The sequence below is a fragment of the Neodiprion lecontei genome, chromosome 3 (genome assembly GCF_021901455.1).
Source record: "Neodiprion lecontei isolate iyNeoLeco1 chromosome 3, iyNeoLeco1.1, whole genome shotgun sequence".
Taxonomy (NCBI): Eukaryota; Metazoa; Arthropoda; class Insecta; order Hymenoptera; family Diprionidae; genus Neodiprion; species Neodiprion lecontei.
Window position 1 is genome coordinate 42,912,434 of NC_060262.1, and position 15,256 is coordinate 42,927,689.

Here is a 15,256-nt window from a genome sequence, read left to right on the forward strand (position 1 = left end):
AAGTCGAAATCTTGTTCTAAAATTTGAGCTCAGGCCGTAAAATTCCTACGCCGCAGAATATTTTTTTTGACCCGCTAACTTTTTTTGCACCTCTTGAATCAAATTTTTTTTTCTTGTCTTTCTTAACTCGGCCGTATCCCGTGAACTAAATGCACGCCCTTCCTCAATCTGGGCTTGACATTTTCGTTTTTACATGAAGAATTCTGTGTGTAAATTTCATCAAAGACGCTAATGACTAACGGTGACGACTTCGCATGCCAAGCAACCGTGAGATAAAATAATTATTTTGGAATTATGAAGCGTTGCAAATCGTTTTTTTTTTTCTTTCAACTTATAATGCCTTACAGCGTACTAATGAAAAGAGTGTCAGATCTCCGAATCGCGGACTCAGCTGAAACTTTTGGGACTGTTTCTTTGGCTGAAAGTATAGAGCTGATATGTATTTTCACCCATTAGGCTTCTCTCGACCTCGTTTAACACTGATTAAATCAACTGTTTGATGAACGAAATGCCATGATAGAAAAAAACCTGTGGGGTAGTTTTGCCTTAAATATTAAATTTCATTATCCTCTATTCCGGTTTCGATGACATATTCTTATACATTCAAGTGTAAACGTATATGTATATTATTATTCCAGCGCCATAGCAAAGTTTAAAATTTTCGACATCATGATCTTTTGTAAACTGAGCAACGGAAGGCCCAACGGACGGACATTAGAAGTTTCATATTTCGAGCCAAAAAAAAAAAAAACACACCCAGATGCTTTAGCAAAATCCATGATCCGGAGGTCTTATACTCTCCTCGAAAATTTCAAACGGCGGTAGTCATGGCGCGCAAGTTACGATGTTTTGGAACGCCCTTTGTGCAGCTCTCTGACGTACACGATCCCCAAATTTTACAAGAGGCGTTTAACATTATGAATTAGCACTATTCATTTGCGTTGATATGTACGATTTTAACATATAGTGATATGACTTCGTAAAGATATCCATGTCTCACGTTATTCACAGTGATCGCCAATTTTAAGGGGTGCAGCGTCTCAGAGAACCGACTTAAATAATGTTCAACATACGCGGTATGAGTAAAATCAAAATTAAAGCTCTCTTAATTTCAAGTATGAGTAAAAATTCCGACCAATGAAAAGTATCTACATTCCTCTATAGATTATTGGACGAACGTTGTACGCCCAACCGGATACGCGCACCACAAGCGTGTATGCATATACCAGATGTGTTTAACATCGTTACAACGTGTGTCGCGATCCTCCTCTGCCACTTCGTCTATCAATGGCTCGTACAACTACAGTTAGTCCAGTGATGCATTCCTCCTAACGTTTTCGTCCGTGTACTAACATACGCCTAGTTATACGTACATAGGTATTATACATACATACACGCATATAATACCAGGAGAGAAAGAGGTTTTTACGGGACGACGAGCACCCTGCAGTCCAAGCCCAGGCTCTTGTATCATGGTATAGGTGTAGCGTGGTGTGATCCAGGGGTTGCGAACTCAGACGGTTAAATAACGCGACGGTGACGGCGCCGACGCCTCCTTCGCGATGTGCGATAGAATCTCAACTCGAGTGTGAAATGCCCTCGGCTTATCGAATCCCTGCAGTGCTTTCCATTTCCCGAGTGTGTGTGTGTGTGTGCGTGCCTGTGTATATATAAAAATAACAAATGGCAAATATATATATTGCCATTTGTTATTTTTATATATACACAGACACACGCACACACACACACACACACGCGGGAAATGGAAAGCACTGCAGGGACTCGATATATATATGTATATGTGTGTGTATATATATATATATATATATATATATATATTATTAATATGTATATAATTTATTATATTTCATTTCTATGGTTATATCAAAAACAGGCGATTGTAAGGTCATGACGATGCTCGGCGCATGTTCGTTGTTCGCTCATTCGTCGGAAGCGACATTAACCATTGATCAAAAAGCTCTCAGCTGTGCAACGTCCTTCGCGAATCTCATCTCTTTTCACGCAGTTGACCGATACCTCCTCCTATCTTGTCTATGCACTCGCCTCTGACCGCGAACGATGGCTAAGCGGATGCCAACTTCTATCCAACTCACTGCATTTCAAATCGGGACAGTCGACGTTCTTTCGACCTTACCGACTCCTTTCCGATCAGATTACGGGTACGCTGCATGTGCTTGTAAAGAACAGATCGAGTGGCTGTGTTATGCAGGGTGGATGATGAAATGTTTCGGTAGGTGTAGGTACACATCCACTGATTGTAACTGAAAACTTGTCTTCGTCTATCGGCATCGATAATAATGTGATCCGACTTTGACTTACATGGATTATTAACAGAGACCTCGTCGTAGAGTACGTAACGTAATATTTCCACCTGTTGGTGACGAAGCCAGCATGTGAAAATACATATTAAAATACATACAGTTTACAGTTTACTCTACGGGAAAGACAGATCTAATTAAAACATCCACCTTCGTGCATAGTGATGGACAAAATAAAAAAAAAAAAGGCCGGCACAGAAAAAGCACCATAGAAGGAATTCTGCTGCTAGTTTTTCGGAGGGGTGGTGGGAGAACCGCTCTAGGCACGAGGATGCAGGTTTTTGACGGGTATGACGCGAGAAAGCGGCGTGACCGGCTTACCAAACGTGGCAATCACTGTCCGCCGCTACGTTGGCCGAATTTCAAATTTCTCATATTCAAATAGGTCGCGTCTTGGGGTGGTTAGATATCCCCTTCTCCAGCCGTGGCCCCTGCGAAACTACGTGCACGACCGATGCAAGAAGCTGACGGCATTCCTTATTCGAAGCTTCGATTCAGGAATGATCGCTTCCCGGTACACGGTTTGGAAAAGACCTGTAGATGGAAAGGAGAAGCGGCGCTCTGCACGCAGAAGCGGTCAGTATTCTTGGCCGCCGCGCTCACCATACATCACTGCCAACCCTGCGGCCAGCCAAGGGTGCAAATTCTAAATTGACCCGATGTATGCCACTGCCAAATGGAGTTTCGGGGCTCCGCGATGGATGGTGCCAATATACACATGCATTTACCCACCTATACCTATACACATACGCCTTGTTTTATATGCATAGCCCCATTTCCTTATCGGAAATTTACTGCTGAGATTGTGACAACTGGATAAAGCGCCGACAAAACACCCCCGCCTTCGCTGCGGCTGCCACCATCATTTTATTTCATTGATTTATCCTTCACTCGTTGTCCAACTTCATCAAGGGCGCTTGCCAGTAATAATCAGCGGAGAGACAGCAACGGTTGCGAAATGGAGTGATAATCGATTGTGAAAAATCCAGCCGAGAATTACGTTCTCCCGTGCATCCCGCTGGGTCAGTTCGCAATAAACACTCGCTATCCTGCATTGGTTGAGTATTCTTATAGAGAACAAAATGTATTTAGACAATTTTGAAATTGTGATCGACTGATCCTCAAGAATTCAAAAATATGTCAGTGCAGGTTACGAACTGTACTATACAGGTGGATGCTTACGAAAGTTTGAAGCACCTTATATTTCGTTAGTGCAAAAATTGTAGAACCGTATACCGCTGCGATAGAATTAGTTTCGAATGCGACAATCTTCCAAGTTTATGCATCAAATTTCACCATCAGCCTCTTCTTTTGTAATAATTCGACAGGGTCTTTTTTAATTTGTGGCCAGTCGTGGTCTAGATGCACAAGCTTTCTGGACAGTACATCCGGGATGCCTTTTTCCAAGTCGCAGGAAATACATACGTAAATATCCGGAACCTTGACAGGAACTCCTGAACGCGTGCCCGCGGCGGCTGTGGGAAAGGTGAATCAAGCAGCGGGCCTTAGTTTGCCGCCAAACCGGCACGCGACCAAGACCCCCCTTGCCGTTAACTCCCGTATCTCTCTCTCTCTCTCTCTCTCTCTCTCTCTCTCCCTCTCTCAGCTATCCCCTCGCAGGCATAAAAGCCTCCCTTTTCCTACTTCTTTTTCTCTCTTTCCGGTTTTCATCCAGTTCATCTGCACCCCTTCGCCACCCCTTATATGAAGATACATTATAAACGAATGTTCCGTTATTTTTGGGCAGGGGCTAAAAATGGTACCTCGTATGTTACATCACCCCAACGATGCCGAGACTTCCATCATTTTGATTCACTTACTTGCTTTTCCTCCTTTTTCTTAACGGTAATCGCTTCCTTGTCGCTTGTTGTCACCGATACATATTGCACTTCCTGACCCTGTTTTTCAGGTTGAGGAAAACCCGGCTTGTACATTTTCGTACTGCGTGCCAGCGATCGACATTGCACTGTTGGATTAACGTAACCAATTGGTGAAAACTCGTATGCTGAATAAAGACTGACAACAGGTGAGATCGTTTTGACGGTAAATCCAATTCTACTTGAAAAAGACACTAAGCATTGGGAAACTCGCGTCCATCGAAATTTCTCTCTGACATGTCTAATAAAATTCCTCAAATATGACCGTTAGGAAAATTCACGAAATCCCAGAAACCTGTATGGAACGCAGGGCTTGGTGGTCGATCTAGGAAACGATCGAAATGTAGATCGAAATAGCTCCTGCATGTACCGTTATACGGATCGAACGCCTGTTTCAAGGGTGAACCTATTAAACTGTATACCAACGAACAGACGTATACATATTCTACGCACACGTATTACACACAGGTACCCAGTATAGGGTGGCCACGTAGGTGTCAATGTTGTTGGTGCGGAGGTGGCGGTTAGGTGTTTGCGCCAGTGTGTAGTTCTTCGACACAATGGCCAACCAGTGTGCCTACTGCATCTGCCTGTTGCCGCCGCGCGTCTCTGCCTCGTTCCAGCAGCTTTGCAGCCTCGTGCCGTGAATTGGTTTCTCGCACCGAAGGCGGGGAAACGTTGAGAAATACATTAATAATCACACGGGGGGGGGGGGGGGGGGGGGGGATGAAGCACGAAGGCAAGACCATCGTCGATGGTGATCCACGATCCAGTTAAGCGCAGCGTTCGCTTAACTAGCTGCAGGGGATATCTATCGGCCATTTGACAATTTTTTGTAATTTACTGCGTCACCGTTCTCTCACTTTGCCGCCTCAAAACTGCAGTCTTAGACGAGTGAAGCTGCTGAATTTAAGTCTGCCGGCCCAGCTGCGACGATGAGAAGTGAAACTAGTCGGAAGAAGAGTTTCTTCGCAATACTTTTCATCAACATGTAAAGGAAAGACTCTGTCGGTCCGTTCAACAAACTTCCGTGATGATTTTGCAAACGGTCGGGTGAATAATCAGGTACTGATAGGACTTGGCAGCCAAATGAAAAAGTTTTTTTTTTTTTTTTAATTACAATTTTTTTTGTCTAGAAAACAAAAAAATTGTCATTATTATTACATACACCCATAAATTGTAAAAAAACCTAATCGTTTATTTAGAAAAACTAATGAGGGGAAAAAATTATACGTTTGTTGGTAATAGGATTGAAAGTCGATTTATTTCAGGTAGAACTGGAAGTTAAAATTGAACTGAATGTGGCAATTTTTCAAGCCCATCATTTCGATGAAAAATTACGTAAGCTTTAGATTTTGTCATCAAGCCGTTTCCGGGATCATTGCGGGAATTCGTCGGATAAACCGAGAGACCGACACACATATCGACATTTTTATAAAAACCTGTTATTCGAATTCTAGAGGTACGAAAACGTTAAGATTCGTTTAAATTAGAAAAAGTGATTTTCGACAGAAACTAATATTCTTCTTTTTATATCACCAAAGCCGATGAAAAGTAAAAAGAAAAAACAAATACGTCCCGTGGAATATCCTACCGCAGATAATTATGCGAGGCAGATCAAAGTTTTCGTGATATTCATGAGTATGTATACAAGGCATGCGTGCATGGCATGTGTGAAGGAATTAAGAGTCTCCAGTGTCTGATTGTTACCACTTCTGACAAAACTATGATGTTGGCTACCTGATGAGAAGTCATTACGAAACTCCCTGATAATCAATTCAGAATCGTGATGCAAGAAACCGAAACACATTTCCCCGCAACATTTGCGACTGTCGGTAAGCGGACTTGAGCCATATGCCTGTTCCATCACCTATCGACCGCGGCCGTTAGATCGCGGATTTCTCTCAAAAATGTCCGTCTGCGACTTGCCGCAAATCTATACAAGTCGAGGCTCGGAGTAGAGCGAGACACGACGAAGAATAAAGCCGTTTCCAACGGTTTTTCTACCTCATCATATCTTCATCGTTACACCTGGTAGAAAGAAAAATATCTATTCAACGTTCACACTGACGCCCATGCGTTGAAATGTATCTGAAGGTCTGCCAACACATTTGTAATTCATTCTGATTTTCTCCCACGGACGCGCGCATTACGTAAGTACTATGAAAATTTCTACGAAGGGTATAAATTCTGGGCTAGAAGAAAATCTTTCATCCGATAGGATCCATGCAGAAATTCTTGCGATTCTATCCTAAACGAATGGTTGCGGAAAAGTGTGCGACTGTGAAAAAAGGTCCGTGATTGAATGTGAAAGTGAAGATGACGAATTTTTTTTAAATATCTGAAATAGAAAGAGAGAGAGAGAGAGCTAGTGGGTTCTCACCCGTTTCTCACGAAATCTGTGAGGAAAATGAAAAAAGTATAGAAAAAAATTTGGGGAATGAAAGGAGGGAAGGCAGACAGGACGAAAAAGCGTACGTTACCGTAATTCTAAAAAGGTGCAGCGCTTGTGATGCAAATTTCGCGTTATACCTGCTCCCTACTTCTGCTTTTGATGTTCCTCCTGTAGAATCATGTTATAGGCAGAACCTCGAAAATCGTACGTAACCGGCCCTTCTGTCAACCCACCCGAACTATCCACCTTAGCCACCCTACCATGGCCATTCTGCCGGCAGGGCTCAAGCTATCGTCCCATACCTAGCTCGACTAGTTAATGCACTTTTGGGAAACATACCTGTGCAGCCTGGCCACGTAGCACAGCGGCGGTTTCTTTTTTTTTTTACGATTTTTCGGGGGAATCTGCCAGGTAGGAAAGCGGAAAAGGGAGAAGGGAAAAAAGCGAAGAAAAAAATCTTTCACGAATATACACGGATGTTGCCCCAAAACCGTCGCTGCCGCTGCTGCGCCGCCGTAACGGCCCTGCAGGTTCGCTCTTACACCCTCGTCCTGAGAAGATCTAGCAAACTCGCCCGTATAATTTTTACCTGTCAACGTTTTGTGGGGATAGGCCGCGGACACAACGCATAGCATACTTGCTTTTCGACGATGTACGCACGTGTGAATATCCTAGTTACAAGTCATTCCTTCATCTTTCCACCAGAGTATACCGCACCGAAGTATTCCTTTCTTTGTCTCGCCTTAATTTCTGTAATTACATTTCGTCCCTGATCGCGAGGCAAAGTGATCGTCTGCTATCTACTTATACTGAAATTTCACGTCGCTTGATTTAAATACGTATACCTATCGTTGCACACACATTCGCCGTGTGACGTAGGACTTCGACAGTACGATAGAACCTCGTTTATCGGAGTTAATATGAGGAGAGGCTACCTCGGATGGGTGAAATCTCGGGTAATACGGTAAACAATTATGAAACGTAACATTGTTTGAAAAGACGTACAATCGTGAAAACGCGACGTCCGTTTTATTCGAGTATTTAGGTATTATCTGAATATGCGCGGATAATATCGGTTAATGCGGAGGGCTCGGACGAGTTGGATGCCTCGGATAACTATGAAATATTCGGTTGAAGAGCTTTTTGAAACTTTCTCGTATCCATCGCTCTCGGCGAATCTTGATAGTTTTTGACACGTTAGCTGTTGCTGTCAGTTCATAGATAGGTATTGTACCTACCTACTAGATTACACGACTGTGGCATAACCATGTGTACAAGTATTGATCTTTGCTCCATTTGCAATGTCTCGACTCTGCTGGCACATGAGAATTCTTAACCAACTCTATGCAATTTATCATGCGATTTTACCCCTCTTATGCGTACAACCGCTTTGTTCCGATATAACACATTGCTAGATATTCATCATAAAGTGAAAATCAGCTTCTTTCTTCCTCCTCATTAATTTCCTAATGACCACACGCAAATATCATACGCACGGTTTGACCCTGCATTCCAACACCTGAATGGCACCGATGGCGGTTGACTATGATATTATACATAAACGCACAGTAGCATAAGCGGTAAACACCCATCTGAATGTATAGTGGTACGACATAGGTATATCGGTAGGCAAAGAGTAAACCCGGTTTGCAACGTTGCACGAAATATGTATACATATATAAGGGCGCAGAGAAGGCATTCCGCGGTGATGATCGATGTTTGAAGGGTAGTTTTTTAAAGGCTAAACGAAGGGGGAGAGTTGGGGCTGGGAGGAAAGGAGACGAGAAATGGGGAGAGGGGGAGGGGTAGGGGGGTGAAAGAGGCCTAATCGCGTTTCGCCATCTAAAGGGTTCGCCGCTCTATCCAACCAATGGGGCAACCCGGAGATGATTTTGAGTCCTGTCCAATCACCGACGAGCGTATCTTCAACCGCCGAGAAAGACGCGGCAACCGCGCCAGTTGAGGAGGGGAAGAAAGGTTTTTCATACTTGGTGGGGGGAAATGGAAACCCTTAGGGCCAAACCATCCGCTGGGATACGCAGCGTTGCGTCATGCCCTCAATCGGCTGACGCACGCCGCACGATCAACTGCACCGTCGTCCGTCTCGATACCAGATTTCCAAATTCCAACCCCACGGCCTGACCTAGTGCGCCTGAATTTTCATCGTTACCGAATAACGTATCAACTTTGGTTTCGTGAAATAATCGGATTCGTTTTTTACTTAACGGAAGTAAGAGGGAAACAAAGATCACGATAGGATGGGAAATAAAATGCCCGATTTATCAGTATCCTTGTACAGTTTTCTCTGTGTTTCGTTTTTCTCTATCGGACAATCGAATTCGAGTACATAATATGAAAATAAAGTGACGGGGTGAATTTTCATGTCACCTAAGAACGGGGTTGTTTGGTGGTGTTTTTATTTTTTCCAGTTTTCAATTTGTCGCTGCTCTCCAGGGCTTAAACGGCTTCCAAATGTGATTTTGAGAAAACGAAAGGTACGGGAAACCAGAGAAAGAGAAAGAAACAAACTGTTGAAAAGTGCCTCGTGTTTGGAGGATGGTTTTCCTCGAAAAGTCAAGAATGATATTCGCCGATATTCGTTTGCGCGCAACGAGTACGCCTACGCACAAAACGCAACATACACCAACTCGTTTCCGGCGGAAGCTTCGGGCTCAGAACAACAACAATTGTACGGATTATTGTGTTACGCGTATTCTGTCGTGACTGAAAATTTCAATTGCAATCCCCTACTTTTTCTGCGATCGTCGACAGGCCGTAACTCGTGACCACAGTTATTTCACTGAACGCGTTGTTTGCAGATGCCGATCTTCACGGTGACGTCGACGGACCGGATCTAAGCGGGGACGATCGAAGCATCGACAGCGATGTTCGCGACGTTCACGAGTCTGCCAACCTTGATCAAGACTCCCTTGACTCTGACCGCGAGGCCCTTAATTTGGTGAGTCATCCAAGTATTTACAACAGTTTTATCATTACTTCATGTTTTTTCCCCGCTTTTCTCCCTTCGTTCCATGGGACTTGGGCGATGCACGTATCTGATTTAGCAGGCGTAAATCATGACAAGGCTGTACCTAATAATTATAATGACGATTCACTATATGATTTTTGTTTTTTCTTTTTTAATTTCTTGCAACAAACCCGACTATGATAATTATATTACGTATACGGAAAGATCCCGTTCCCGCAAGTTGTAATTTAACCGGCACAATTTCATAAAAACTTCGCTTCCCCTATAGCCGGTCTGAGTACTCGGGATGTGGACAATATTATATCCGTGATGCAGTTTCAGAATTTTGAATATTGTGCCGTGAATTATCAATTCGTGCAACTTGCCATACCCAAAAAATGCCGAAAGTAATAATGTCGATATGAACAGTTGGCAAAACACGCCAAATATATGAGCGAACTCGCGAACTGTATTATTGCGAGAAATCGAAGAAACTCTGATACTCTGCGAATATAAAAAAACATTTTTCACATTCGAAACCAGCCCATGGTTTCATACAACAGAACCGACGAGCAAAGCACGTCTCACGTCCGCTTATAGGTACGTATGACCAAAGTCGTTGACGGGATAAATCAAACTATCCTCCAGATGATCTATACATTTCATATCTAATGATTTCTTCGTTTAACCTATAAAAGACAGGAACGTGTAGTAAAGAAGGTCAGGGTGAAATTTCATATGGATACCTTCGTACCTGAGATTTTTAAAAGGACGGAATTTCATGGCTCGTAATATTGGCATATTATGAGAAGTACACGAGCGATTACGAAACGATTACAAGTTGTCAATAGTGATACCACGTACCGTTACATATTGGCTATAATCAGGCGACTATATTTGTATGACACTCATAAGTGATCGAGCGTTATTTCGCAACCGATGGAGTTGAGGTAGTGAAAAAATTTAGTTACGATACAATGGAAAACATGCAACCTGCAAGAATCTTCCGTATTGTACATTTATACAGGCATGATTTCATCATAGTTAATTTCATCTATTACATGGTGCTAATATTGCAGAACAGCGCAGTATTCAGCGCTTTTAACCCAACAAACTACCCAGTAACAATTACATGCGAACAGGATATACGAACTTTCAAGGGCGACCAGCTTTTTCTATTTTTCGAAATTCACATAATTTCAAGCTACCTGGAACGATCGATTTCTTAATAATGGAGCAAACAGCAGCACCATAATTTCAGCCCCGTTCCGTCCTAGAATTTATGAAATGTTCAAGCTGTCTCAGTATTCTGAAACAATCCTTACTTCCAAAATGATAGTCAATAGGATAAGCCTTCGTGCTGTAATACATAAAGTCAAATCATGCTTATGACACCAGTGTTGTATGACTCGAGTTACAACGCAAATGAATGAGGGTCGTGAGCACAATTAAGCGATCCAACAGGAAAAAATAAATAGGGCAGGGAAAATGCTATTTAATCTCAACACGTGTTTCTAGTTTGAAGTAAAAAACGAGACGGTTCTTACAATAATACTGATTGACGCGGCAACCGTACATGCGCAGACAAATTGTTAATGATCAAACATGCGATAGTGGATAAACAAAAGTATCAACATCAGAGTGTAAGGGTGTATAGCGGGTGTGAACATAACTACGTTACAATAACTTTTCAGAAATAGAGCTAATTTGGACGCAAAAACACTATTAAGAACGGATTCAAATTTTTTTTCTCCAAGTGTCGTATGCATGTCCAACAAACTACGCGAATCGTAATTTCTTGAATCACATCTGGATCGAGTTGCTTCTGACTCTCGCCGTATAATTTCGTGAACCCGTCAGTAAGCGTGAATTGGACCCAACTGCATACCCGTAAAACTCTTTCCGACGAGCGCTAAAACCGACAATTTTTCAGGTTACGGATGTTTCGCAACGGAACAGCAGCGGAGGGACAAGCGGGAGCGCGTCGTCTCCAAGTTCCGGGGTCAGCAGTCAGCTAACCGGAAGTCACGCGGGTACCAATGCCAACAACGGGACCAGCCATGGATCGGGTTCTCAGGCGGCCCTGGCCGCTCAACTCGTCGGCCAGCAAATGTTAATGCACAATTCTTTCGGGGCGCTTAGCTCGCAGGAGATCCAGGCACTGGCTTCAACCCTCCAGCAGCAGCAGCACACCCTGCAACAACAGCTACAACAATTCGCGCTCTTCCAACAGGCCAATCCGGCAACTGCTGGCCAACTTCCGGCACAGGCGCAGTTCTTTCTCAGGAATCAGGTACGCAACGACACGAGGAAAATAGATCGATTACTCGATTCAACTGAATAAGCAGCATTCTTGAGTTTTCCGGAGCATCGTTCAGCGAGAGCCTCGCCTATTGTAACGTGAAATTTTTCGTCATAAGTAGATTTCATTGAACAACGTTCGTCGTTGGGCTCTCAAGGTATAACGTTCAGCATTTTTCATACGACGTAGCTGAAACTTGAACATCGGCACGGGACTCGAAAAGTTGTCGAAGGGTTCTTAATATTCGGCAATACAGTTACACTTGCGATCCCTTCCGGGTGTCAAAGAAACACGAAGGGCAGAAAGTTGAGCGCGTGCCAGGTACAGTGAGTTACGGAAATGTTTCTCGCGTATATACACCCCTCTGGTCTTCGTCGATCCGATTTCCACGCTGATGCGTCCTCGCTCTTTATTAAGTGCCTCGCCGCGTCGCGTCGTGTCGTATTGTTGAGCACATCGACTGAGATGATCACGGTATGGGCCTAGGTTAGGGCTGCTTTGGCGATGCCCCGAATGTCACGCCTCGAATTGTAATGAATCGACAAAAGATTCCGAGACTCCATTGATCCTGGCTTGCACCCCTTTCCAATCGACGAAAGGTTCCCTCGCGAGCTCGGTGTTCTTCGGGATATAAAGCGTGACACGTTCGGAACACGCGACCCTGGACGTTCGCACCGGCTTTCGCCTTTCAAGGGCCTCTGCACGAAGGGTTGCCGCGACCTCTGTTAGGGCGCACCGCCATTAATTCTATGCCGAGCTAGAAGGTCTAGAATGCACAGAGGTGTTCGTCTTAATTTTGTTGTCTAAAGGACACGCGACCACTCCTTGAAGGGTGACTCGTCAGCCGTCTACAATAATGCGGCACGCGTCAATCCGTTATCCGGCCGTTTAGTGGGGAAACCTCCAAGGTGAAAACTTTCAGGTACCGAAGGAACGAGATTAGAGTCCTGCACCGATTTGTTAGGTAGGATCCGTACTGGTGTTTCTATCGAGATGAACCTGTTCTCGTGTCAAGTGTTGCGAGAATATGAATCTTGATAAAATTATGTTACTTTCCCGGTGAACAATAGACCGTATATGCGAGAGTTGAATCGCCATTAGTCAGTGAAGAGGGGCCTCGAGTTTATCACCGATGATTATAACTAGCCTAAGATTACGAAAAATCGAGTTCACTGCCTGACTGCAAGGCAATTATTGTGGAGCCCTGGGTCGCAATCGTATAAATAGTTTCGTAGAACGTTGAAACATGCAGGAAAAACAGTTTTTTCGTTTCCCTTTTCATCACCATGAAAAGGGAAGAGTCTATCGGACTGGCCGACGAACTTCCACAATGATCTTGAAAACGGCCGAGTGAATAGTCCAAAACTGATAGAACTTGGCAGCCAAGTGAAAGGTACTAAAAAAAAAGGTTGCAAAAAAACTGCCTGAAAACCAAAGAAATTCGTCAATAATTTTTTTAAATAAATATACAATCCAAGGGGAAAAATCATTTATTTAAGACAAAGTAATAAGGGAAACGAAAAAAAAGTTTTGTCGGTAAAACATTGAAATTAGATTTATTTCCGGTATAGCCGGGAGTTCAAATTGTAAACGAGACTTGGCAATTTTTCACGCTCATCCTTTCGTTGTAAAATCCTGTAAGTTTCAAATTTTTCCACAGAGCCGTTTCCGAGATCATCGCGAGAGTTTGTCGGACAGACAGACAGACCGGCGTCCAGACTGACATTTTTCTAAAAACCTGTTGCTCGGAATACAGTGGTTCGAAAGCGTATAGATTCGTTTAAATTATAAAAAGTGATGGTTCGACCGAAACCAATACTTTTCTCATATCACCAAAGGTGATGAAGAGTAGGTAAGAAATGAACGCGTTACTGGTACAAGCGTCCGTGCTAAATGCCACCAGTATCGAAGTCACACCTTATTTGCCCGTGAAATGTACGAATGTACACGTATGTATGCGGACATTAATTCAGAGACATTTAGTTTTTGGAACGAGTCAATCAGAATGGTAATGCAGATTCAGCCCGAGGCTCTGTGCCAAGGGAGTGAAATATGGCAATACATGGCGGGCAACCAACAGTTCTTTGTACCGCTAATCAACAATTTGTGGCTCAATCCGTACTCACCAAATCAAGTGCGGTACGATGGATTGGATTCCTTGCTTGTTGACGCTCTCGATTTTTAAAGTTGAATACGTTTTACAATAAATAACAAATGTGCATGACTGACTGTTGAACGTTCCGCCAGTCTGCGGCCGTCGTATACGCCTGAAGTAATGTGATATTGCACGTTTTAGGTTCAGCAGGCAGTAGCGCAGGCCGCGCAACAGTTACAGGCATTACAAAAGCAGCAAACTCTACAGAATGCCGGAAGCGGTGGTGGCGGTGGAGCCGGCGGCAGCAGCGGAGGAGGAGTAAGCACTGGGCCTGGCGGCGGGGGAGGAATCGGAGTCGTAGGTGGTGGTGGAGGTGTTGGAAGTATGCGGGGTTTGACTCAGCAAAGATCGCCACCTCCGCCTGGGACCCCACCTGCCGTTAAAGGAGCACCGACGAGACTGGAGCCGTCGCCGGAGGAGACTACGGACCTCGAGGAACTCGAGCAGTTCGCGAAAACTTTCAAGCAGCGTCGAATAAAGCTGGGATTCACCCAGGGTGACGTCGGTCTGGCAATGGGAAAACTTTACGGGAACGACTTTTCCCAGACGACGATCTCAAGGTTCGAAGCGTTGAACCTTTCCTTCAAAAATATGTGCAAGCTGAAACCGTTGCTCCAGAAATGGTTAGAAGACGCGGACAATTCCCTCAACAACCCCAACTCCCTCTCGAACCCTCTGACGACCCCTGAAGCGATCGGGAGAAGACGGAAGAAGCGGACCTCGATCGAGACCAGCGTCCGCGTTGCCCTCGAGAAGGCTTTCCTTCAAAACCCAAAACCTACCTCCGAAGAAATCACCATGCTCGCCGACAGTCTTGCCATGGAGAAGGAAGTCGTCCGGGTCTGGTTCTGTAACAGGTAAACTGCAAACACTCGCGAATTCGATGAAATCAGTTCCGGCTTCACTCACCGCTTAGATATTTCCCGTTGACATGTCCCCCGTGCGAGTGTAACTACGAGGTTTAGGAATTTACCGAGGAATCCGAAGAAACGAAAGAAACAGTCTAATCGTTCCGTGAATTTTATACACGGTCATTTATTGAATAACGGCCTCCCAACCCTGGATTAAAAGAAAAGAGAGTAGAGTAGAGTAGAGAAGTGCAGAGCAGAGTTTATTATAGCCATGGGAAATATCCCCCAAGGCAGTCCAAGGCAAGTGAATACAAAAATTACGAGGCAAGGCGTAACTGCACATAAGGTGATACCTGAAGAATAAAGTTT

General features: G+C 44.1%; 1 protein-coding gene across 2 annotated transcripts in view; it reads left to right on the forward strand.

The window, feature by feature from the left end:
- Window positions 1-15,256, forward strand: part of LOC124293394 — a 124,309-nt gene that overhangs the window by 104,644 nt on the left and 4,409 nt on the right. Inside the window, exons 5-7 of one of the 2 annotated variants that reach the window (XM_046734236.1) lie at window positions 9,431-9,570; window positions 11,513-11,872; window positions 14,178-14,893. In XM_046734236.1, the coding sequence (XP_046590192.1) occupies window positions 9,431-9,570; window positions 11,513-11,872; window positions 14,178-14,893 (1,216 nt within the window). The remainder of the gene's footprint in view (window positions 1-9,430; window positions 9,571-11,512; window positions 11,873-14,177; window positions 14,894-15,256) is intronic. The other variant, XM_046734237.1, reaches the window with a different exon arrangement.